Source organism: Ictalurus punctatus, chromosome 14 (genome assembly GCF_001660625.3).
Source record: "Ictalurus punctatus breed USDA103 chromosome 14, Coco_2.0, whole genome shotgun sequence".
In the NCBI taxonomy this organism is placed as follows: Eukaryota; Metazoa; Chordata; class Actinopteri; order Siluriformes; family Ictaluridae; genus Ictalurus; species Ictalurus punctatus.
The window spans coordinates 15198882-15224791 of NC_030429.2; the positions used below are offsets into that span (position 1 = coordinate 15198882).

Below are 25910 nucleotides of genomic sequence, written 5' to 3' on the forward strand. Positions count from 1 at the left end.
GGGCGACGTCCTCGTCGGAGCATGAAAGTGGAGAGACGTTCCCGGCTGAACTGGAAGGCAGAGAGACGTCCCCTGTAAGGCCAGGGAGAGGAGCGTGGGTCTCCGTGCGGCCAGGGAGAGGAGCGTGGTTCTCCGTGCAGCCAGGGAGAGGAGCGTGGTTCTCCGTGCGGCCAGGGAGAGGAGCGTAGGGTGTTCGCCATGGAGCGACGTCCACAACCTCCCAGGGAGGCTGAGCGACGTCCACAGCCTCCCTGGTCAGCTGTGGATGTCGCTCAGCCTCCCTGGTCAGCTGTGGACGTCGCTCAGCCTTCCTGCTCCATGGTGAACATCGTTCCCCCCTCCTGCTTCGAGGAGAGCTACGCTCCTCTCCGGGGCCGCACGGAGACCCACACTCCTCTCGCGGTAGACTTGGGCGTGGGCTGAACTTGGGCGACCGGGTCGGTAGACTCGGTCCTCAGGGACTTGAGACTTGACTTGGACTTGGACCTCAGGGACTTGAAACTTGACTTGGACCTCAGGGACTTGAGACTTGACTTGGATTTCAGAAGCTTGAGACTTGACTTGGACCTCAGGGACTTGAGACTTGACTTGGACCTCAGGGACTTGGTTGTCCGTGTTAACAACAACTTGTAGGCTCATCCGCTCATAATGCATATGGAATGGAAGATCAGCACTGTTCGCCAAATTAACTCCCTTCAGAAGCTCATCCAAGTTGCAGCTCTGCCCTGGTTCTCCAAACTCCCTCAGAAACAAGTCCGAAAACTGCCTACTACACTCCAGTACCAGGGGTCTCATGGCTGCTACTCGCTGTGCCCACTTGCGAACTGGGCCAAAAAATCAGGACATCATGAACTTAATCCATTGTTTCTCCCTTGGCTTCGGGTCAAACAGGCTGGAGAAGTAACTCTGGCAGTCAATCATAAAATAGTCCGGATAACCAAAGAAGCCATCATACCGATCGGGAAGGTCCATGAAAGTCCATTGCGAGAACTGCATAGAATCCAAGGCGGGGATGATTGGTGTGGACCTCCGGATTCTGCGTCCTCTCCGTTCTCGTGCTGCATCCATGATGGGCGGAAAATTCTGTCACGTATCGTGATGTTACGGAGATAAGGTAGGATGCAATCGCAGTATGAAGAGTTTTATTTAAGAGAGAGACAGGCAGACAAATCTAAAACGTGATCCACTAACATGCAAGGTTCAGGCGATCGGCAAACAGGCATAAAGGGGTGAGGCAGGAATCAAGGTCGCAGTCACAGAAATACAGGGTCGAGGAACAAAACAAGAAACATGAACTATAGCGCGGGACTGGTAGCGGAGAAACTAGTGTGATCTAAACAAAGGAACCTAAACATGACTATGATTCTAAACATGAAACATGAACTATGACTATGACTATCTATCGTAAGGACACTAAACTAAGCTACTATATTATTCCGCGTTGTGTGCTGGGAGGCGCACATATATAAGCGGACATGATCAGTGTCGTAAATGCTCACAGCTGAGGGCGATTCAGACACACGTGAAAATCCCAGCCAATGACAGAACAGGGAGGAGACATGACAGAAACATAAACAAACACACGTGTCCAAATGTCACTACTGTCAACAACGGAAAAGCAGGTGCTCGCGCAGTCACGCTTAGAGCACCCTGCTTCAAGGGGAAATCGTGACAGCCGTCCTGTTCTGTGCTGGCCTGGATACAGTCTCCACTTCCTCGCTGTGTTACCGTGCTCCTGATGTTCTGTTTTGGGTAGGTTTTAACTGCTCGCCTCCATCAAACACTGGTTCTAGAGGTTTTGGGGTTTATCTGGATAACGGGGTATTTATCCATCCAGGCTGTATTTAAATGGGCAAGTTATGATATTTAATTAAAAAATTTCTGGCCATTTGTACTTTGCTGGAAAATAACTGGGAAGTTTGAAACTTAACCTAATTACAGAACTTTCTAATCACATTAGTAAACACACGGTCTGACCTCACCATGTGCAAAACTTTGGCTTTACTGACTGTACCACAGTTTAATAACAATATAAAATGGAGATACAGCTGTATTGTTAGGCTTAAAGTAATGCTTTACTTAATAGTCCAAAAGTCTATGCTAATCCAAAGGAAGCTTTATAGCACATGTGTCAAACACATTTGCCATTGTTTCATTTAGCCTGTGGAACTTGAAAAAATAAAATATAATAACAAAACGGCCTGTAGTACACTACTGCGCAACATTTTCATGCTATTCAGAATTCACAACACATAGGTGGAATAGCTATCATAAGGGTAGTTACTGTACACCACTATATACATACGGGCCTTATGTCAACTGCATTTGATGTAATCACAGTTATGTGTAAAAACACACCAGAAGCATGTCATGTCTTGTGCTGCCAGCGGCATAACCAGTTTTTGGTGGAATAATAAGCATTGCCAAATGATTTGATGAGGTAAGAACATTTTCTTGTAATTTTTTACAACACAATGTACTGTTATTACAGAGGTATGATTTGTTGTCTTTATAAAAAAAGCAATCAAATGTAATATTTTACGTGTCAATATTACCTTGTGTAAAGATTATCTCATGAAGCCCATACTGGGATATATCTCGTAATGTGGCTTTAGTGATTCGTCTCATGCCTAGTTAGTACAGTTCACATATAGACTACATCGCCAACAGAGAGGGTTGGGGGATTGAGTAAATGCACCACATCTATAATACTCCTTAGGTGTCTTACATTACAGACATTGCAGTTTATTGCTCTGGACACATCTGTAGTCCTCCTGCCTCCCAGCAAGCAGGTCTATGGCATGTTCACGCAGGGGAGCAGGAACCCTAGGAATTTTTCTTCTGGTGTTTTTCAGAGTCAGTGGAAAAGTCTCTTTAGTGTCCTAAGTTATTGTAACTGTGACCTTAATTGCCTACCGTCTATAAACTGTTAGTGTTAGACATTGCAGTTTATTGCTCTGGACACATCTGTAGTCCTCCTGCCTCCCAGCAAGCAGGTCTATGGCATGTTCACGCAGGGGAGCAGGAACCCTAGGAATTTTTCTTCTGGTGTTTTTCAGAGTCAGTGGAAAAGTCTCTTTAGTGTCCTAAGTTATTGTAACTGTGACCTTAATTGCCTACCATCTATAAACTGTTAGTGTCTTAAGGACTATTCCACAGGTGCATGTGCAACAATTGTTTATGGTTCATTGAACAAGCATGAAAAACATTGTTTAAACCCTTTCCAATAAAGATCTGTAAAGCTTATTAGGATTTTCGAAATTATCTATCAAATACAGTCTCCTGAACGAAGGGATGTTTCTTTTTTTTTTTTTTTTTGCAGAGTTTATATTGTCTTAAAAAAAACTGCCAACATCACACTGACCAAATATGGTCACAATGACCATTGTGTAAACTATATAACAACCAGGGGTGTAACAATATGGCATATCATATTGTTTGATAAGAAGATCTCGGTTTGATATGCATATTGAACAATATATTCAACGTACGGCATAATATCATATGCAAAAATTATAAAATATAGTTTACATTATACCGAATTTCCCCTTGGAGATCGATAAATTTCTCTTTCTCTCTCTCTCTATCTATCTTAACATTTGAAATGAATCAAACCCACGCTCCCTCTTCTGAAAAAGTAACTTCCTCTTTATGTCAAATCAGACAGGCTTCAGAGAGGCTACAGACACACACACACACACACACACAGACACACACAGACACACACAGACACACACACACACACACACACACACACACACACACACACACACACACACACACAGAGATATGAGACTCTATACACTAGTGTAACATGCAGGATACAGAGCTACCTGATTTTGACAGCAGGTACCTAACAGCAGAATGAGAACTAAAAAAAAAAGCCCCCATCATGTTGGAACAATCACAAAAACCACAACCGTCACAGATGTTTCTTATTTTGCATTTATGCATGTACTAGCATCTGTATCACTTCTAATCTTTCATATTCACTGATCACTGTGTGAAAATATATAAATTGTAAGACAAGTATCTAGGTAAATAAAAGCATAAATCAAGCATGTACAGTTTTTCCATTCTATCAGAGGGAAATTTCTAAAACCTTTACAACCCACCTCAATTCATTTAGTGTCTGATGTAATGTTAAGAGATATACTAAAATGCTTGCATCATACCATATGTGTTATATTACATGTATACAGCAGTATATATATAAAAAAAACTAATAAAAAAAAGGCAACTAGAATAAAACAATTTTCAAAATCCAGGTGAATCAGAAGCATGACACCTTTTTTGATAACAAGCATAACAAATAAGATTCTATGTACTATTCACAATGATGTGGAGTGTACCAACACTGATTTGAATCATTAGACAGAACGTCTGTCCCTAAATAACATACGTTCACAGGCGGTACGAAATTCACTTTGAGATCAAACAATTGCAAACAAAACACAGGTTTATTTAAAATAATTATCCTTGTTATATATAGGTATGCCACAAGTATTGGAACCCTTTTAGTCAATACTTTGTGGTACCTCCCAAGATAACAGCTCTGAGTCTTCTCCTATAATGCCTGATGAGGTTGGAGAATACATGGCGAGGGATCTGAGACCATTCCTCCATACAGAATCTCTCCAGACCCTTCAAATTTCAAGGTCCACGCTGGTGGAGTCTCCTCTTCTGTTCACCCCACAGGTTTTCTATGGGTTTTAAGTCAGGGGACTGGGATGGTCATGGCAGGACATGATTTTCTGGTCAGTAAACCATTTTTGTTTTGATTTTGATGTATGTTTTGGATCATTGTCCTGATGGAAGATTCAACCATGGCCCATTTTAAGCTTTCTGGAAGAGGCAGTCAGGTTTTCATTTAATATCTGTTGATATTTGATAGTTCATGATGTCATGTATCCTAACAAAATGTCCAGGTCCTCTGGCAAAAAAACAGCCCCAAAACATTAAAGAGCCACCACCATATTTAACCGTGGGCATGAGATACTTTTCCTTATGGCTACCTCTCTGTGTGCACCAAAACCACCTCTGGTGTTTATTGCCAAAAACTCTATTTTGGTTTCATCTGACCATAGAACCCGATCCCATTTGAAGTTCCAGTAGTGTCTGGCAAACTGAAGATGAAAAGGGCATTTTCAGTGCTTGTGCTGTTTTCTTATAGCCACTTCCCATTTTGTGAAGCTCAACAACCCTTTGCCGCACATCACAGCTATATTCCTTGGTCTTACAAATTGTTATGAATGACTGCTCTATCTTGGTTTCATCTGACCATAGAACCCATTTGAAGTTCCAGTAGTGTCTGGCAAACTGAAGACACCTGAGTTTGTATTTGGATGAAAGTAGAGGCTTTTTTCATGAAACCCTTCCAAACAACTTGTGGTGATGTAGATGACATCGGATTGTAGTTTTGTAGACTTTCTGACCCCAAGACGCAACAAACTTCTGCAATTCTCCAGCTGTGATCCTTGGAGATTTTTTGCCCACTCAAACCTTCCTCTTCACAGTGCATTGAGACAATATACACACACGTCCAATTCCAGGTTGATTGATAACATTTCCAGTTGACTGGAACTTCTTAATTATTGCCCTGATGGTGGAAATGGGCATTTTCAATGCTTGTGCTATTTTCTTAAAGCCACTTCCCATGTTGTGCAGCAAAAGGTTGTTGAGCTTCACATCACAGCTATATTCCTTGGTCTTACCCATTGTTATAAATGACTAAGGGAATTTGGCCTGTGTTACCTCATATTTATAGAGCTGTGAAACAGGAAGTTATGGTTGAACAATTTCCTGTTCCTAGTCACCAAAGTGTACTAAAAAATTTCAAAAATTAAAAAAACCCCATTAAATATCAGTGGGAATATACGTCAAATATATTTTTCTCATATGAATTCATAGGAGTGCCAACAATTGTTGCACACCTATATTTAATAAAGATATTTTTATAAACCTGTGTTGTGTTTGCAACTGTTTGATATCCATAAGAGCAGACTATTTTTGTGAGTTTTTTTAACAATATAATTTAAGTTCTTTAGAGTGATAATATTCTAATATTGTAAGTTCTTTAGGATGATAATACTGTTAACTGACTAGCCCAAAATTCTTAGTTGACCATAAACTAATCATAAGATAACAAGCCTTTGTCCTTGTAGATAATTTGTAAAATTTACAACTGCTAGTATCTCATAATCAGGTTGTGACACACCTTACACACAGAAGGTCACTGGTGAGACAGAGATGGCACCAGGATAAGTCACCAGAGGACGATTCTGCTGGGACTAAAAACCATGGTGGCTTTTCTCTACACTAATGGCCTCATATTCTACATTGCTGATTCAGGAAGTCCCTGCTGCTGTCAGACAGCTTACACCTCATCACATTGTCTGATACATATACATACGTATACACATGTACATATATATACAACAATATGTGTTGTGAAAATGAAAACGGATGTGAATTCAATGCTGTAGGCGCCTGCAGATGTCTGGCAATGTCAAATAAGTGCATTTCCTCTTCTCCTCCTCTATCGCCATGGCAACCACTCTGCAAAAGCTGAAAACAAAGTTCCCAGGCGCTCTATCTCTATCTCTATCACTGTGTGATAACAGAGTGCAAAGTATGTCTGTATTTACATGGTGCGGTGATGATGGGGTAAAGTGCCAAGATGTAATGTTCTTCCTACATTCTCAACAATCTGACTGCAAACATAAAATCAATTACATGTGCAATGGCAACTGAGTGTCTATAATTGTGTGTATATGTACTCGGTTCTCAAGCAGTTACCTCATGCTTTAAAATTAGTAGCATTCTTTTTCCCTTAATAGACTACAATTATTTCAATACAATGCAAATCGGATGCAATCAAATGGACATTTTGATGTCTAATCTACTGACACTGCATCCAAAATCGGAAACCTTAAACCGAATCTAATTCATGTCAGCGCTATCCTCATAATCAATTTTAATGACTTAATCATCACTTTTAATATATACATATTTTTTTGCGACTCTATGGATATGCTGCAAATGGTCTGGAAATTTAAATATGTTAACAAAAAGGTTTGAAGGATGAACGCCAGATTATGACGACTTCTTTTTTTTTTTTTTTTTTTTTTGGCTGATCAACACTGGAAGAAAACACTGGTTGAAATATGAAATTTCATACCCTGTAATTAAATTATTGTGTAATGGAAAACACCTTTAAAGAAAATGGCAAGATGTTGACAGTCTTGTTTGATTGAGTCTAGATGTGCAAGTGTGTTAGATTTGTAGCTTTGAGTTTTCTTTGTTTACTTAGAAGGACTTTCTCAGACTTGTAAATAGCAACAGCTCTAACGGAGTGACATAGCATTTCCACTGAGAGAGAGAGAGAGAATCCTAAAAAAAGATTCATATCTTGAGGCAGGCAGTGTTTTAAAGGGAAACCTACTTACACACTTACACATACTTTGCATGTGAAAGCATACTTTGAATCACAAACTGGTGACCTGTTGCACACGTCTGTAAAAAGCAGTCATATTCTCCGGCATATTTATCTCAGAATCCGTTATACACAGTATCCAAGTCTCCTGACCTACACGCCTAGGCCTACTTTTTCTAATAGGCTATATATCTATATTTAAAATTTAAATAAATAAATAAATAAATATTTAAAATAAATAAATAAATAAAGGCATTAGAAACCCAACCTGTTTAACTTTCAGCATGTTTTTATTCTCCAGCTCTACATGTCTGAGATGTTCACCATAAACCACACAGGCTGACTTTATGAAACGTAGAATCAGAAATGGCGCACACACAGAACTTCGATTAAAAACATATCTACCATGAGATAACGGTTACACATAATAACGAGTCTGAGTAGCAGTTAATTTAGTCTAAACAGCTGAATAGTAGGCGAAGCTGAAGTTTACAGTCTCGGGGAAAATCCTCGTCTGATTTCGTGACCGAAATCGCGTCTCGGGAAATGAAAAAGTTTGTCAGACTTACCCCCTCCACCTTGAGAAGCGGTCTCGCTCATTTCAATGAGCGTGTCCTGGGCGGACTTTCCCGTGCCTCGACTCATGATGTTAAAATGTTTCAAAAGTTTAGAGAAGATAAAGAAAAGGTTCGTTTTCTACAGAGGGGCTCTCTAATGCAGCCCACGCCCCAGACCTCAGCTCTCTAAAGCAGCGGCCTGCTTGCTAAAGGCTCCTCATGTCGCTTCAGCGTCAGAGTCATCTTACATGGGTATTTCAGCTAGAACACAACCCACTAACCACACACACGCACACACACACACAGCTGTGCTTTAAAGGGGAGTAGTATAATGGCATCGGCGTAAAGCTGAAAGTGAAAACCAGCAAGAGGGGAATCCTTCATAAGGATGTTAATTCCTTGAATCTCAAATATATAATGTTTTGATTAAAAAATAAGTTATAAAAAATTATGTAAATATGTTTTTTAAAATTATTTTATATTATATTTGTTATTCGTAAACCATAGTTTCAAACTATTGTAATTGTCAGACAGGTGACTGACTGGTTTTTCTCTTGAGGTGTGTGTGTGTGTGTGTGTGTGTGTGCGTGGGTGTGTGTGTGTGGTCCTGAGAAAAGTTATATCTGTATGTGTATCATTTGTTCAGTAAAAAAAAAAAAAAACAGGGGAGAAACCTACATATACACACACAAACGCAGAGAACTCTGTAATATCTGAAGCAAAATCACAATGGTCCTTAAACATTATACAACAACAACAACAACAACAACAAAACCCACATCAAATTTATCACTTCAGATAGTATCTAAGGGGAACACAATATCTTCGGAGAAAAGGATATCTTCGAAAAAGATTTCTCATTATTTCAGGAGTTGGTATAACACTGATTGATATGACACGTATTAAAAGGTTTTATTTGTTTGTTTGTTTGATTGTTTTTGGAAAATTTATTCAAGATCACACAGATTTAGCATTCTAAACTAACTAGTGTAATTAAAATATTTTTGCTTGACCTTTACAAATGAATGTGATTTCTGTACTCATTTGTGAACTATTTCTATAAAAACCAACTAAGCAACTAAAATGTGAAACACACACACACACACACACACACACACACACACACACACACACACACACATCTAAAGAAAGAAGACAGTCAAGTCCCTGAATCCTTTCAATGAGATAGTTACAAAAACATACCAATAACAACATATAATAAATATTTTTTAGGTTTTATTTTTATACGGATTATATCTTTGAGATTCTAGAAATGAACAAAGTTATAAATATCCTCCTGCTGCTTTTCATGTTCACTTTACTCTGATATCATTAAGCTGCTTTCCTTTAAAGCCCAGTTGTAGTGGTGTGTGTGTGTGTGTGTGTGTGTGTGTGTGTGTGTGTGTGTGTGTGTGTGTGAGAGAGAGAGAGAGAGAGAGAGAGAGAGAGAGAGAGAGAGAGAGAGAGAGAGATTGATGTACCTTGAAACCCTGCTTCTTACTGTTAAAGCACAGATGCACATTGCATTAGGAGAATTTCACTCTGATAATTTTGGCACCTCCCTTTTAGCTCATTATCCCAGTGGTTAATCTGAATCCTAACCATTTTCTTCTTCTGTGTTGTTTTATAGCACATACAATTTCCCTCCTGCTTCATGCAGATTATTTTGTTTAATCAGGCAGTGCTTGCCACACAGATGTAGTAACTTTTTCAATTTAAACTATTTTTTTAAGTTAAAGAACAAGATAAAAAATAGCAGGACATTTAGTTTTGATACTGTACATGCTTATCCCCATTGAGTTTAAAGCAGGTTTGAAATAGTTTGAAATTGTACACATGTTGAACTTGGTCCTTTTCTCTGTCCCTGTATATAGTCTATGTATATAGACACTGTTGGTCAGATCTGCCCTTCATGTGGTTAGTACACCCTTTTGGCCTAGCAATTACACCATGGTTTGTCCAAGGGTGTGGCAAAAAGGTCAGAAATAGTGCTATAGGTGCTTATTTCCTAAACCTCAGCTCCTCCATTCTTGCTACCATGTTTCCAAATGATTGAGACTGAGGACAAGACAGATGTGAGGTAAACCATGGGTAGGTCAGCAATAACCGATAGGGTGGTCTAGATCTAATCTACTTTATGATTATATAGGGGTAAAGATGTTAAAGAAAAATGTTAAGACTGGTGTTCTAAAGTCAGGACAGTAGATGTTATAACAGAGGACATAGTGCTAGGCCTGATGCCTTTGGTATTTAAATAGCATCTAAATATTAGGTAAAGTTTTGGTCTAAGATTTTCAGGACTGCCTTCCCAAACGGTTATAACAAGGGCAAAACAGAACTTGCCATAAGCAGAACTTTCCTAGTCACTAACAAAAGAAATAGAACAGGCGTACAGAAGCAATTCTGTTGTATCCACTGTTAGGCCTAGGGGATATTTGATTCTGACATGATTCTAGGAAGAGATTTACCTGTGCTCTGTGCATGTGATCTGGTGGATGCTAATACAAATGCAGATGCTAATGTTATTTGTACCATGACCGTAACAGGAAACGTTATTTCCTGTTGTGACCCAAGGCCCAAGCCAATATGTTCTGCAGCCACTGCCAGACTTTGATGATAGTCTGTTGCAAGGTGGGACCAAAGGCCCTAGAAAATCATGCTGACAGCAGCATTTGGCGAGGTTTTTGGACGTCCCAGTCCCCAAACCGTCTACCGAGTGTCTTGAGGTCAGTGGATGGCAGATCCCAGAGGATATAGGTAAATTGCAAAGAGAAGAATAGACATTGATGCCTTTGTTTGCCAAAGTTGAATATAAAAGTGAGTCTAATGTATGTGATGAGCAATATGTTGTTGTGAATGATGTGTCATATGTGTAAACTGGAGATGTTACACGTTTGGTTGTTCCCCTGTCATGTCATTCCCTAGTTTTACAACTAGCACACACAGTCCCATGGCCTGGCCATATGGTTCAGCAGAAAACATACACATGCATCAGCTCACACTTTTACTGGCCAGCAATGTACACTGATTTCAAGACTAGGTGAATATTTATTAAACTCATTACATTACATCCCTCTCTGACACCCCCCCCCCCCCCCCCAAAAAAAGCATAATGTTATGAAAGACATTTACTCATATGAGTGTATCTCCTCCAAGAACATACATGTCCTTAGTCTCCCATCTCCCTGTCTTCACTTTCCAATGACTTTTCTTTTTTTCTAACATATTTGTAGTTCTTTACACTGGGTGATGCATTTCGGAATTTGAAGTCAATTATTGAATCACGCTGAAAGCCAACATCTTACGTGTTTTATATAATATTTTTTATATGTGGGTCTGCCTTGCATGAAAAGCAGCAGATAGGCGTCCATTTTAACTAGCATTTCAGCACTGAGATGTGAGCCCATGCGTACTGCACAGTGGTGCATGTAGGAAGCGGGCAGGTATTACACTACAGGCCTGCTGTGAATTTCTAGATAGTGTGGAAATGTTGAGTAATTGGTACTATGAGCCGCTTCAGTGTTATTTCTTTTTTGCAGGTCATGCAAGCTGAATGAAACGAGGCATGGAGCCAAATTTTGAAGAACAATGCACATCAAATATCTTGATAAGAAAACACAGAGATACCGTTCTCTTACAGCTTAATATTGGATTATCAACATTTTATATATAACAGCATCCCATGGCGTACTAGATACAGATACTGAGACAACCAACCCCATTCTCCCCTATTAAGGAAAAAAAAGTAAAATGGCTCCTATTACAACGTACTGACAGACCATAATAAACACAATGCAAGCCAGAGCTTCTTTAGTTTAGCCTCTGCTGCCATCAAGTGTCAGAAAATTGTCCCGACCTTTAGATCCATATCACCATTTGTTTGGTCCCTATTTTCACACATATGTTCCTGTTCCTTTCTTAAACACTGCCAAACCGACCGAGTGCTGGAATAGTGCATTTGCTCATTGGACACTTAATGAGACGCTCTTTGTTTAGTTAGCTAACGTGCTAACCTTTACCTTCTAACTGAAACGTGACGCGTCCCAGTATGCCGACAGGTGACATTCCAGTCACAGATAGAGAGATTTCATGCTCAGGAAGTGCGGAAGTAGGCAATACTTAGGGTTGACAATGGGTCAGACTTAAAGTTCATGCCGAAGGACGAACAGCTCTGCTCCAGGTAATAGAACATTTCCACTGGACAGTTCCCGTATCTGGAGTCACCCTCAGTGATAGCGCGCAAAATGACTCACAGGAGACAGGTGAGGGGGAAAACTGCACTCACATGCCATTGCTTTGGGTTAATTAAAACACAGCCTACTGAACATAATTGAGGAAAATGAACACCACGTTGGCAAATGAGTTTCAGAAGGTGTTAAAGCAGTATAGTTACTGAACGCTATATTTACACAAAAGTTTGTTATAGATAGCTGTAGCTGTCTAACTTGAACACCGATGAACACTGATGACCATTCTAATTATATTATTTTTTCCCCCTCCCTCTTTCATTTTTTTTTCCTTCAAGACACACAATATCAAATAGTTGTAGTCTTGAATTGATATTACATTTTGCATCATGTTATGTTTATGCCATTTGACAGATACCTTTCCCCCCGTGGGAACTTTCAGACTTTCTTGTGCACTTAAAAAGCACTTCCTTAAAAACAGGATATTAAATAAGTTATCAAATTTAGAGATACTATGTTACTACTACTATTATTAGTACTATTACTATTTATTATAATAATTATTATGTTCAATCTGGGGTGAAAAGGTGTAGTAAAGTTTACTATGGACCAAAACAAGCTTTTCCTAATCAAATGTCAGATCTTAGCAAAGTATGTAAACTCTTTTGTCTAGAATATTGTCAGTATAGACACCACCCTAATCACATGTCATTCTTAGTGATACTGAGGAACTGAGAGCTGTTCTCAATCTGCTAAAGTGATGAATCAGTATAGATTTGAATTATATTAAAATGCATTCAGTTATGCAACACTGCTGTACAACAACAAAAAAGATATTTAAAGATTTTAAGAATCATCTTTGTGTAGGACAGTTCCTACAACTGCTTCAAACAGTTGTAGGAAGGACTTGGCATTCATTCTAAAAAGCCTCTCCCATGATACCAAACAAATACTATGTTCAGTACTACGCATTCCATTCATTGTTAGGAGATACATTTTCTTTTAATCAATGCCGTCATTGTGGTTTTCGTTTTCCTTTTCAGGCAGGTAGTAAAAACAAATGCACTGAGAGGTAAAAACAATGAGAGGTAAAAACAAATGCACATTTATTGGTCAGAGAGTAGTTTGTTTTTATTTTTGCTGTGTGCTTTTTGCTGACATGTACTCTGTTGACAAAGTTTATGTTTGGTAATGTGATACTGTAATTCTGTATACATTCATGGTGTTTCAGGGAAGCATCGAACTATTGGAGGCTATCGGGGTGGTGAAAAAAGAAAATGGCACTGGGAGCCTTTCTACACTTCCTTTGGTAAGAGTCATTGCACCACATACCATAACTGTAAACATGGTATTTTTAATTGTTTGTTTGCACTTCCCTCATTGGGTTGATTTACTGTAGTAGGTAAACATGTCACAGAAAGATTTCAGTTGTCTGAATAAACATAATGGTAGAATGCACATGTTATGCATTGTGTTCTGTTTTGATAGTATTCCAAAACTAATACTATTTAAATTCCTACCTGGTTTTTAACAATGTATGTAAGACATCGTTTTAACATACCTCAAATCCTGGCTTCACCTTAGCACTCCCCAAAGTCCTTCGACTATGTTCTGGTGGCACAGGAAATGCATGAAGATAGCAGAAAAGAGAACTTCAGGAAGAAAAGGGATTTCATCAAAGCTTTGAAAGACAAGAATTTACAGATAACGGTGCTTTTATTTATGGTGTTGGAACTTATTAAAAATGTTCTGATAAATTACATGAATAAATTTAGATATATGTACATGACTTAAACTGATGATATATTTTGTGTTGCAGAAAATTGCTGATGATGATAAAGTTTTTTATGGCATTAAAGCCCCAAAAGAGATATTTGAGACGTACAGATATCTGCTTAAAGTGTCTGATGCGTGTAACTGGAGCTGTGAACAGCAGGGAAATATACCACAAGCAGCAAGGTATTAACACAGCCACACACATACATGCTTAGGACAGTGGCCTACTACATTATAAGGCAGGGTAATTTAGAATCCAATGTCTGTTGTAGGATACGGATAGTTGACTACATCCTGCATCACACCAGCATAGACACTGATGGTGAGTTCTCGTCTATTAGCATATCATTGCTCTAGCATTATTTCAAAGTCTGAATTGTGTATTCTGTCCAGTAATTCAGTAGAATGAGCAATCATGCATTGTAGTAAGGCATTGCATATTCTCACATTGCTTAATACAATCCAAGTCAAAGTTTGGACACTCTCGATTGAATATGTGTATTTCATTGTCCATAAACAAACAAATAACCTCAGGGGACAAAAAAAAAAAAACTCATAACAGATTTCAATAAGTAGTCACTGTTTCCCAAAAAGTAAACTGAACTTCATGAACATCATTAAGAGTGAAATTTGGAGCCAGGTGGTACTAGAGAAAGGCACAAGATTTGCAAATCATCAAAGTCAGTGTGACTATCTCTATAAAAGCAGAATTTTTGTGCCAGTTTGGTGTTTTGGAGCACTCAGGTGTGTGTCTTCATCTTGCCAAGATGAAAACACATCAGCCATGACCTCAGAGAAGCAAATGTTGCTGCTCATCAATCTGGGAAGGGTTATAAGGCCATCTCCAGACCATTTGAATTTCACCATTCTACAATGACAAGGATTGTTTACAATGGAGAGCCTTCAAGACAATTACCAATCTTCCCAGAAGTAGGTGTTCCAGCAAATCTAGTCCAAGATTAGTTCATTTAATGCTCAGAGATATAAAGAAAACCCAAAGAGCTACATCATGTGACCTACCTTGACACTGTAAGCACATTAAATTTTTATGTTCATGAAAGCACAATCAGAAAAAGACTGAACAAATAGGGCTTTCATGTAAGGGTGGCTAGGAAAAGCCTTCTCTTCAAAAAGAATATAGCAGTACAATGTAGATTTGCAAAATTGTAAACCACAGAAATTCTGGAACAATATCCTTTGGAATGATGAAACCAAGGTGGATATGTTTGGTCATCATGGACAGCACCATGTTTGGCAAAAACTGAACACAACATATCATCACAAACACACCATACCAACTGTCAAGCATGGCGTGGAGGGTTAATGATTTGGGCTTGTTTTGCAGCCACTGATCCTGCGAAACTTGCAGTCACTGAGACAGTGATGAATTCCACTTTATACCAGAATATTCTTGAGACAAATCTGAGGCCATATGTCCAGCAGCTTAAGCTGGGCAACAGGATTTTGATCCCAAGCATACCAGCAAATCAACATCTGAATGGCTAAAGAGGAAAAAAGTCAAGGTGTTCGACTGGCCAAGTTCAGACCTCAACCCCATATATTGATATTGTGTGGATGGATCATTAGAGCTGTACATAATCACAGAGCTGTGCATATATGAATGCCCTCAAACATCAATGAACTGAAGAAATGTAAATAAGAGTGGGCCAAAATTTCTCCAAAATGATGTAAGAGACTTTTAAACTCCTACAGAAAATGTTTACTTCAAACTATTGTTGCTAAAGGTGGTTGTTCATGTTACTAAATTATTTTCCCCAAACAGTTTATGAATGTTGCTTTTACTTTTTGGAAAAAAAACGACTACATAATGAAATCTGTAGTGTTTTATTTTTTGTTGTCACCTGAGGTTATTTGTTTGTTTGTAGATGTTGGTGAAGAGAACGCCATTGTCATGTTTAGGCAGTAATAAATAAAAACAGAATTGAAGGAGGGTGTATATATGTATAAAAGTTATTAAAATGAAAATAGTGTCTATACGGTATATAATAGTATATCTGTACATAATCTATCTATCTATCTATCTATCTATCTATCTATCTGTCTATCTATCTGTATATATATAGATATAGATCGATAGATAGATAGATAGATAAACTTCTTTGACCAGATGTGCATATATTTGACTCATAATGAGGTGGTCATTTTTTTTCTTTAATATATCATGTGTTTTCATGACTCTTAGGTGTTCCAGAGTATCTATCAGACCTCATCAAAGAGAATGTATTTCAGACTCAATTTTGTCTCCATGAGGTTTGAACTACTTTGTTGTTGTCTTCTTGCTATTCAAAAATATTTTCTAATTTCTTGTGTCGTATAGTCAGGTCCATATGTATTTGGACATAATTTTGCCTCTGTACATTACCACAATGGATTTTAAATGAAGCAATCAAGATGTGATTGAAGTGTAGACTTTCAGCTTTAATTGAAGGCGTTTAACCAATTAGGAATTATAGCCATTTATTACAGAGTCCCTCCATTTTCACATATTCAGAAGTAATTGGACAATTGACTGGATAAAAGCAGTTTTGTGGCCTGCTTCCTCATTATTTCATGACAAATTAAGGAGTTGATTCCAAGTTGAATTTGCATTTGGACCTCAACCCAATTAAGCATGCTCTTCACTTACTGAAGACAAAACTGAAGGCAGAAAGACTCACAAACAATCAGCAACTGAAGGCAGGTGCATTAAAAGCATGGCAAAGCATTTCAAGGGAGGAAATATGTATAGATCTATGTGTGTACATGAAGGTGCAGTGGTGGTTTGGCATTTAAAGCTCTGGGTTACTGAGCGGAAGGTTGGAGGTTCAAGCCCCAGCGCTGCCAAGCTGCTACTGTTAGGCCCTTGAGCCCTTAACCCTCTCTGCTCCAGGGGTGCTGTATCATGGCTGATCCTGTGCTATGACCACAGCTTCCTGACATGCTGGGGTATGAAAAGAAAAGAATTTCACTATGCGTATGTATATGTGACCAATAAAGACTCATTATCATTATAAAGAGAAGGAAGTCTCAGTTTCCTTAGAATTTCCCTTACTGTTGCAATATACAGTACAAATAATACTCCTACTTCCCATCTAAAATGGAGAATTAATTCTCTCTATTATTTGGTCTCATGCCTGGGAAAGCTATCTACTGAAATCTGTCAAAAGGAATCCAGAACAAATTACAAAGTTAGTGGCTATTATAGGAAGGCACACCATGATGTATGTAGAGGCAGGTGAAAGAAAAAGTTATAGGTATCACAATAACATCAACGTTAAACACAGTTAGTAATTATGCTCCTTTTTTATTTTTTCCACTTAAGAAAGAGGAACAGAAAGAACTGAGAAAGAGTTGGGCTAGATGGACTGCCTGTTTTCATGGACAACCCATAACTGATGTAAGGTATTGTACATTAATCTAGTCAATACGTATCAATATCTATTTAATGTGTTGGAAACTGATAAGAAGGCTGATAATTCCCTATTTGTTTGTGCTTACTAAGACACTACTTTGGAGAAAAGGTGGCTCTGTATTTCCTGTGGCTGGGCTGGTACACATTTCTGCTCATCCCTGCTGCTCTGCTGGGGGTCATAGTCTTCCTTTATGGCCTATTTTTCTTCAATTTCAACCCTGTAATGTAAGTTATTATTATTATTATTATTATTATTATTATTATTATTATTATTATTATTATATAACAACATTATAAATGTAAACTTCTTAACAGATTGTCTAATCTGTCAATTATTTGATTTATTTCTTTTTTATAACAAATGAGGTTGGCTTATGTGATCTGATTAATAGAATTGCATTTGAGTTTTTATCTATAGTGTTTCTTAAACGTGTAATTTGCAAACATTTTGAGATATTGTTATGAATATGACATAATAGGATGTGAGGCACGGTAAACACACGTTCCATTGAAACTAATCCAAACATGACCATGACAGCTGGAATGATTGAGCCTTTGTACAATATGTCAATAATTGTACTTGACAACATCCCGATACTTTTTGCAAACCATTTTGTAGCACTTACTCACAGCCACAGATCCTTTGAAAATATCTTAATATACTAAGATATTTTGTCCTAAGTTGGACACAGAAGAGTCAGAAGAGTCAATTCACCAGCATGCACATAAGCCAAACAAGAAATACAGTCACTCATACCTGTAGTTATCACATGCAAATGCACATAAGAAGCGCAGTGCATTTTAAATTAAATCTGGTATTACATACAAAGTGTTTGTTGGTATTGCCATGTATTTAGTTGCTGCTGATCACATGACTAGGACATTGTTGGTGTTCAGAGAATCACCATTTCTTGGCAAAGATTCACCATTTCTTGGTGAAAGATGTTATTTGCATCATAGCAGCATACACTGTAAAACATTCTCAAACAGTACTTAGAAAACAGCTTTTGGGCAATACCACAGATTCCGCATTGTGTAATAACCACAGCTCATGCTCTGTGGCAGCAGTTCAATCATGAAGTTGCGTTAAGAAAGCCGGCTAGCCAGATATTCATAGAGCAAGTGAGTATTAGGAAACCACATCCTGAAACATTGTCACACAAAATATGTGCCCAACATAAATGCCTGTGAGTTATCAAAACCTTGCTGATGGAAATGGCGAGGTTTATTACCCACATATACGCTAGCAAATATAGCAACACTGTATAGAGATATCACATACACCAAAAGAAAAAAAGATGAATTGCCTTTACAGAGATGAATGATCAAATATATACTCTGTGATTTAACTTATGTTAGTTAAATCATAGAATGTTGTGCATATGCAAATCCAACCATATTCACCTAGGTTTTTAACATCATAGAAAAATTAGCAGCTAAAAATCAGTTTGATACCAACCTTGATTCTGATGCATAGTCCTATCCAACACTTCTAACACTGAGCTCTTACTCAAACATGACGCAACATTGATCTGGACGTCATAATATTATCTGTAGAATCTTTCTATAGGATTCTAATGTATCATGTCACTTCATATGTTTGTGTTTTTGTGTGTGTGTGTGTGTGCACGTTTGTGTCATAGACAGGAGGTGTGTAAATCAGATGCTATTATGTGCCCGCTGTGTGATAAGAGATGTAAGGTTTGGCGGCTCTCTGATACATGCACATACGCGAAGGTATTCTCACAAGAGTGTATCAAACATATTGTTATACGTAGATCAAATACCACTGGAAGGTTACTGAATTGTCTTTGCTTGTAATGCAGGTTATTCGGTTATTTACCAGACCTTGTCCTAGAATGCAGAGTTCAATCTTTTAATCATCAAATCATTAAAACCTTGATTGGTTTTGGTATAGACAAAGTCATGGATTACAAACATACTCTAGCACAGGGATGAAATACACTCTGAACTGATGGGCTTTGATGTTTTGTACATGATGGTCAGTGTCCAGAGACTAAGATGTCATATTTTGTCCATTCACTTTGCGCAGGTGAGCACACTGTTTGACAATGAAGGAACAGTCGCATTTGCTATGTTCATGGCAGTCTGGGGTAAGTTCTAATTTCTGCTTATAGTCTTCGAAACTTCCATAGCATTTCCATTTGCAGTTTGAACGTTATATAACTCCTGCCATTCCCTTCAGCTACAGTGTTTCTAGAGTTCTGGAAACGCCACACAGCCTCATATGTCTGTGAGTGGAAAGTTTTTGACTGGTGTGAAGAAGAGGTAGGAATAATATATAACTGGTGTCCTTTTTCGTACATTATACAATGGCAGCAGCAATTATGGTACCTTATGTTGTACTGAATAGGTATTTATCGATCCTTCCATTTTTATTTCTATGCAGGAGGAGCTGATACTGGAGATAGTCAATGACCTTAATTGCAAGTCAATGAAGTACAGTCACTCATATCTGCGCAGTACACTAATTATGGTGCTAATGACACTCATGGTGAGGATATCCCACTAACTTCTAGGACTTCCCTGTAACACAGGCAGTTAAGCATTTGGAGCAAGAGTTGGAAACTGGAATTTTTTTTTCCAAACAGATCTCATCATTGCATACAAAGTCAAGATGTACACATCAGGCCTAAAGTATTTGTATTTGTGTGTGTGTGTGTGTGTGTGTGTGTGTTCACAGTTGCTGCTGATTATTGGGTTGGCACAGGCCCTTGTGGTGTTCAGGGTAATAACCAGTGTAGAGTTTGCTAAGCAAACCAAATGGCCTTTTCTTTGTGAAAACAGCAACACAGTGGCGTTGATGCTGGGAGCAGTGCTGCACTACTTCACAATAACCATCATGACTTGGGTAAAATAAAAATAAAATTTAAAAATAAATCTTCTTAATTCAACTTCTATCTTAGATTTCCAATAAAAAATTATTTTTTGAGTAAGAATTTTATCATCCATAGTCCAGTAAACCATCCTAATTACCTTATCATTCTTGTGCAGATCAATCGCAGAGTGGCCCTGAAGTTATGTGAATTAGGTACGTGGAAAAGATACTCTGATACTATATTAACTTTAACTGAGTTCATTATTTCATTTATCTCTTTATATTGTAGAGAAGGTGCGTTCACATGCTGCTGTTGAAAAGAGCTTCACAGTGAAAATGTTTACCTTCCAGTTCTTCACTCTTTTCTCCTCACTCGTATACACAGCATTCTTTCTTGGCAGGTAAGGAACCACTAAAGAGCTTTACTTTGTGGAATGTCTTTTCTAATAAATAGATGACTACCAGTATGAGTATCCAGAAGGCCCAATAGCTATTACTCTTTTAATTTATTGCAGGATAAACGGTCATCCAGGTGGATATGTGAGGATAGCTGGAATCTGGAGATTAGAGGAGGTTACCTACTTATATCCAGTCTTATACCAGTCATCACTAAGATTTAATTTAAAAATTCTTGTGCATACTTTTTAAAAATCTGAATAAACTAATAGTGATTCTATCACCCCCTAGTGGAGATCACCAAATATGACAGTTTCTTGTGTTTAGTGTCATCCTAGTGGATGTCTGACTGACCTGTTCATTCAGATGGCCATCATCATGTTGCTCAAACAGATCATCAGCAACGTGTTTGAGTTTTCAGGCCCGTAAGTCAGGATTATTAAACTGTTAATCGATGCAAAATGTGTCATTCATGAGGATAACAGGACGAGTGAATTGTCTATGCTCTAAAATATGTAAATCCATATTTATGTGTTTTGTATTACACACTTTATGGATGCCTATATAATATATTTTTAGAATGATTACGCATATGAGAATATTAATTTGTAATTACTCTTTTATCAATATGTATGATGTCACACAAAAATTGTATTTAAAAAAGCCTGTTTGCTTTTACTCACTGAGTAACCATTTAACCAAAAATGTAATTATAACCAAAATAAAAACAAGTATTCAGGTTTGATTGTCATCATATTCCATAATGTCTAGCACACTGTAAATAACTAAAATGCAAATTATACAAAGTACCTATCAGTAAGCAACAATGTACGATGATTAGACATTTAATAGTATTTACTCTCTCCACAGTTGGTTCAGACGGTGGCTGAAAAGGAGACAGAGTCGGAAGCTGAGGAAGAAGGTTAGACAGTGTTCAAAGAAGGACTGTATGGAAGGTACAGGAGGTGATAATCTGTGTGACAGCTGCAAACTTAAGGACTTGCTCTGGAACTTTGACCTTAATAATGTGGACTCCTTCAGCCTCTTCAATGAATTCCTAGAAATGGGTACAAACGTGTTTTTTTTTTTTTTTAAAGAAGCAGCATGGATTCACCATCATTCAGGTTTTCAGTATTTGTTTCTGAAAACCTCTTTTTGCACTCTCTTTGTATTTTCCCTCTGCTTAGTACTCCAGTTCAGCTTTACCACCATCTTTGTAGCTGCATTTCCTCTGGCTCCTCTGCTCGCTCTACTTAACAACATCATTGAGATCAGAATGGATGCCATTAAAATGGTCAGTCTGGAGCGAAGACTGGTTCCCAGGAAGACAAATGACATAGGTGAGAGCTGAAGGAATATGTGTGTGTATATATATATATATATATATATATATATATATATATATATATATATATATATATATATATATATATATATAAAGCTTATTTAACATCAAGTTGATCATGTGAATTTTGTAGGTGTTTGGACAGATGTACTGGAAACAATTGGTGTGCTAGCTGTCATTGCAAACGGGCTAGTCATCGGCATGTCCTCTGATTTTATCCCTCGGCTGGTGTATCGCTACCGATATGGACCCTGCGCTAATTTCACTGCTAGTGGTGTTGAGTATGCGGAAAATATATTCTACACTATACTACACAGAATGCTGAAATTATCAAGTAAGCGTCAAACCATCCTTATCATACTCTCATTCTTTCTGTTTCTCTCACACAGATGTATGTCTGGTTATATTAATAACTCTCTGTCTATCGCTGATACAAATGATGAGAACATTAGAAAAGACTTTTTACCCCAACAACTCATTCACAATGGCATGAATGTGACACACTGCAGGTACTGTTAATATTAGTAAAAATTTAATTAATTAAACATTTACTGGCAGTTCTTTATTTCTACTGAGAAATATTTGCTGTACATTTTTACCCAATTGTGCCATAAGCATCTGGAGAGCCAGTGGTATGTGACATTCATTGTTATTGTTGTCATTTTTATAGCTATAGAGACTATAGGAGTAATGATGACTACACTTTGACCAATCAGTTTTGGGTCATTCAGGCAGTCCGCTTTGCCTTCCTCGTCCTTTTTGAGGTATTTTAGCTCATAAAGAACAAATGATGATATTGCCGTAAAGAGATATTTAGGATAAGATGATGTGATTAACAGGAGCATTCATATTTTGGTCATATTTATTTTTGATATTGTTAATAATCATATTTTAAATATGGATTGACCTATTTAGTCTCTTTTTTCCTCCTCCCTAAAATGTTCTGGACATTTGTCTAAGCAGCATGTGGTGGTGATATGTAAGTGCATCGCAGGGTGGTTTGTCCCCAGTTCTCCCTTAGAGGTGAAAAATACAAGGCTGCAAGACAAACTCGGAAGACTGAAAGAAGAACTACGGTGAGTGACCAGAATGACAATCTATTATACCTCATAGCTTATAGTATCATTATGTAGTACTATATACAACAAACTGAGTGCGCAATCCAAGCAGCTATATTTATTGTATATTTTGCTTTTCTAATATGATGTTTTTTAATATACAAACAATACATTTTCTCATGGAGTTAATATTCTGTCAATAGGTTTGTGTGATTAATTACATTAGTTGCCAGTAGGCCCTATAGTTGTATGCAAATGTTTAGGCACCCCTGGTCAAACACTCATCGATATATTTTGTTGATTTTTGAAGTGAAAGAGGTAGATACAACCTCTGCACTACTGAAAAATTATATTTAACATTTCTGTAAATGTTAATGCACAGTTACTTTATATTAAATGAACTAAAGAGATTAAAATATGAATAATCATGGAATGTGCAAAAGTTTAGATGCAAAAGTTTAGTTGCTTTTGTTGTCACAAAGCACCATTGGGACCATTATAAACAAGTGAAAGCAACATCACTCCATCATCAACTGGATTTCCTCGCAAGACTTCTGACCAGAGAGTCAGAAGAATAGGAAGAAGACTAGCCCAAGAGCCAAGGACCCCTCGGAAAAAGCTCCAGAAACACTTGGAGGCAGAAGGTGCCATCGTTACAGAGAAAACAATAGGCAATGCACTCCACTGCTCACGCTCACCCGCAAGACTCCATTACTTTATTTATTTATTTATTACCATTTTACTAAAGAAAAGGCATGTCGAAGCTCGTTTAAAGTTTGCTACAACGCATTTGGACAAGCCTATGAAATACTGGGAGAGTGTAGTCTGGTCAGACGAGAGAAAAATGGAATTTCTGGCTGTCACACGACACACCATGTTTGGAGAAGAAATGGCACTGCACATCACCCTATAAACACTACACCAACAGTGAAGTTTGGAGGTAGAAGCATCATGATGTGAGGCTGTTTTTCATCGCATGGTACTGGCAGACTTCATATAATTGAAGGAACAATGAATGAAGCCCTTTATCGGGAGATTCTTGAGAAGAATCTGCTGCCATCCACCAGGATGATGAAGATGAGACGTGGGTGGACCTTCCAGCTGGACAACGATCCAAAGCATACAGCAAATAAGCTGTAATAAGTAATAAAAATACATCAAAGGAAATCATTAATTAATTAATTTTCTATCATTCTTTAAGTCGGGGAAATAAGTATTGAACAAGTCAACATTTTTTCAGTAAATATATTTCCTGAAAAAAATGTTGACTCGTTCAATACTTATTTCCCCGACTTAAAGAATGATAGAAACTTAATCACTAGATTCATTACTAGTAAAATGATCATTGGTAGTCTGTCTGAATGAAGACTATTTGAATATACAGGTAAGTGAAGCACCCATTAGCCACAATTTCTAAATGTATTGTTAAATTTGTTAGTATAAAATTTGTGTTGTTTATTCATATATAAGAATAAAAAAATTATATTGTGCCTCTATTATGCATTTATGGATCAGGGTTGACTGCACTGGATACCTGAGTCATGTAAGTCCTAATTTCAGACTTAATGAATTGACATTTTTCCTACAGCCCAGCAAGAACACAGCATTTCAGATCATAGAATGAATGGCAAACTTCAGTGGATGCCACAATCCAGAAAACAGAAAAAGTATAATCAACTGCAGGATAAACTGAATTACAGTGTCTAATCCAATGATGAACCCTGTCCATTCATGATCCCATTACCAGCAGGAGAAGGGCTGAAGTTGAAATTCTTGCTGCTGTGCACAGCTGTTAACTTACTGTTTCTATTTGATTTATTCAGTACTCGTTTGCTAAAGTTGATTAATGACATTGTCTTTGTTTGTTTTCCCTAGTAGACTACATGTTTTGTATTACATTGGATTTACAGTGTACTATGTAATTTGTATATATTTCAATTATTTGACTGTTAATTTCATTTCCAGTTCATGCATTGAACAGATGCAATATGTACAGCAATGCAACATTTGTATTTTGTGGAATAAAGATTTAGAAATGCAAACTTTTCTACAATATCACACAAACACTGTTTTAAAAAAAAAAAATAAAAATGCTCAACTGTGATAATATTTTTAGCAGATTTATATAATCAGTCTAATAATCTTTTTCAGTTGCTACAGTAAGATGACCAGATTTTATGTTATATATTATACAGTATGACCTTATATAAAAGTAAAGACAGTATATACAATACTGGCCTAAATAATTGAAAAATTTGGTTGAATCAGTGTGATACACAACAGGAAGTCAATGATCAATGTGAACAGGTTTATTTCCCCCTATTGTGCAGGTCTACTGACTTCAATACATAATAATGAACAAATAAACAACAATCAGGAGCACCTCAAACCTTTTCCTAACCTGATTAGGGGTCCTGGCTTCAACCAGAAAATAAACAAGTTCACACACTTGTCCTGTACTATGGTATCTTTTTTGTAGGACTATACATATCACTAAATAAAGATAACATGATAAGACCAAAAAAAAAAAAAAAATCTTTAAAAACTCTTAAATTATTATTATTATTATTATATCAAATGGCAGCTTTAGGGATTTGCAGTAGCTATGAGAAATGATAGCGGTGTCATTAGCTGTTGTTGCTAGCTCAGTGTCTGTATATACTATGCAAACACTGTTCTGGTTAGGTGGGTATGTCAGCGTGGCACCATGAAATTCAAATGAACGTATATTTTTATTGAAAGATGCGTGTACCCTGATGAAACTGACTCTCATTATTCAACTCATTGTTCGACTAATTTTCCCCAAATTCTTCTTTGTTATTGACTTGTCTTTTACCTAGCCAGCTAATATCATCAGTCAACCAAGCTTGAAAGATCAAAATACAAGCACAGTCTACACCAGGGA

At 37.6% G+C, this 25910-nt stretch overlaps 2 protein-coding genes across 8 annotated transcripts in view; one reads left to right on the top strand and one right to left on the bottom strand.

Moving 5' to 3' along the window:
* Positions 1–8265, bottom strand: part of ano5a (anoctamin 5a) — a 38568-nt gene extending 30303 nt beyond the window's left edge. For 2 of the 4 annotated variants that reach the window (XM_053685586.1, XM_047160129.2), the window contains exon 1: positions 8005–8265. In XM_053685586.1, coding sequence (XP_053541561.1) covers positions 8005–8080 — 76 coding nt within the window. In that variant the 5' untranslated portion in view covers positions 8081–8265. The remainder of the gene's footprint in view (positions 1–8004) is intronic. The other 2 variants (XM_053685587.1, XM_053685585.1) reach the window with 1 other exon arrangement.
* LOC108275023 (anoctamin-9) lies at positions 1397–25112 on the top strand. 4 transcript variants are annotated; one of them, XM_017485558.3, is made up of 26 exons: positions 1414–1752; positions 11532–12254; positions 13223–13267; positions 13411–13488; positions 13764–13889; positions 13999–14138; positions 14228–14277; positions 16159–16226; positions 17278–17357; positions 17458–17592; positions 19011–19104; positions 19421–19481; positions 19574–19656; positions 19778–19882; positions 20072–20239; positions 20383–20419; positions 20496–20607; positions 20722–20779; positions 20930–21027; positions 21473–21669; positions 21790–21942; positions 22081–22228; positions 22337–22456; positions 22618–22711; positions 22911–23023; positions 24594–25112. In XM_017485558.3, the coding sequence occupies exons 5-26, from the start codon at positions 13806–13808 to the stop codon at positions 24622–24624; spliced, it is 2229 nt and encodes a 742-aa protein (XP_017341047.1). In that variant the 5' UTR covers positions 1414–1752; positions 11532–12254; positions 13223–13267; positions 13411–13488; positions 13764–13805; the 3' UTR covers positions 24625–25112. The 4 variants fall into 4 exon arrangements, 3 of the variants coding, with proteins under 3 accessions (XP_017341046.1, XP_017341047.1, XP_017341048.1); XM_017485559.3 differs by having other exon boundaries at positions 13223–13251; XM_017485557.3 differs by lacking the exon at positions 13223–13267 and having other exon boundaries at positions 1412–1752.
* Positions 25113–25910: the final 798 nt, after the last annotated feature.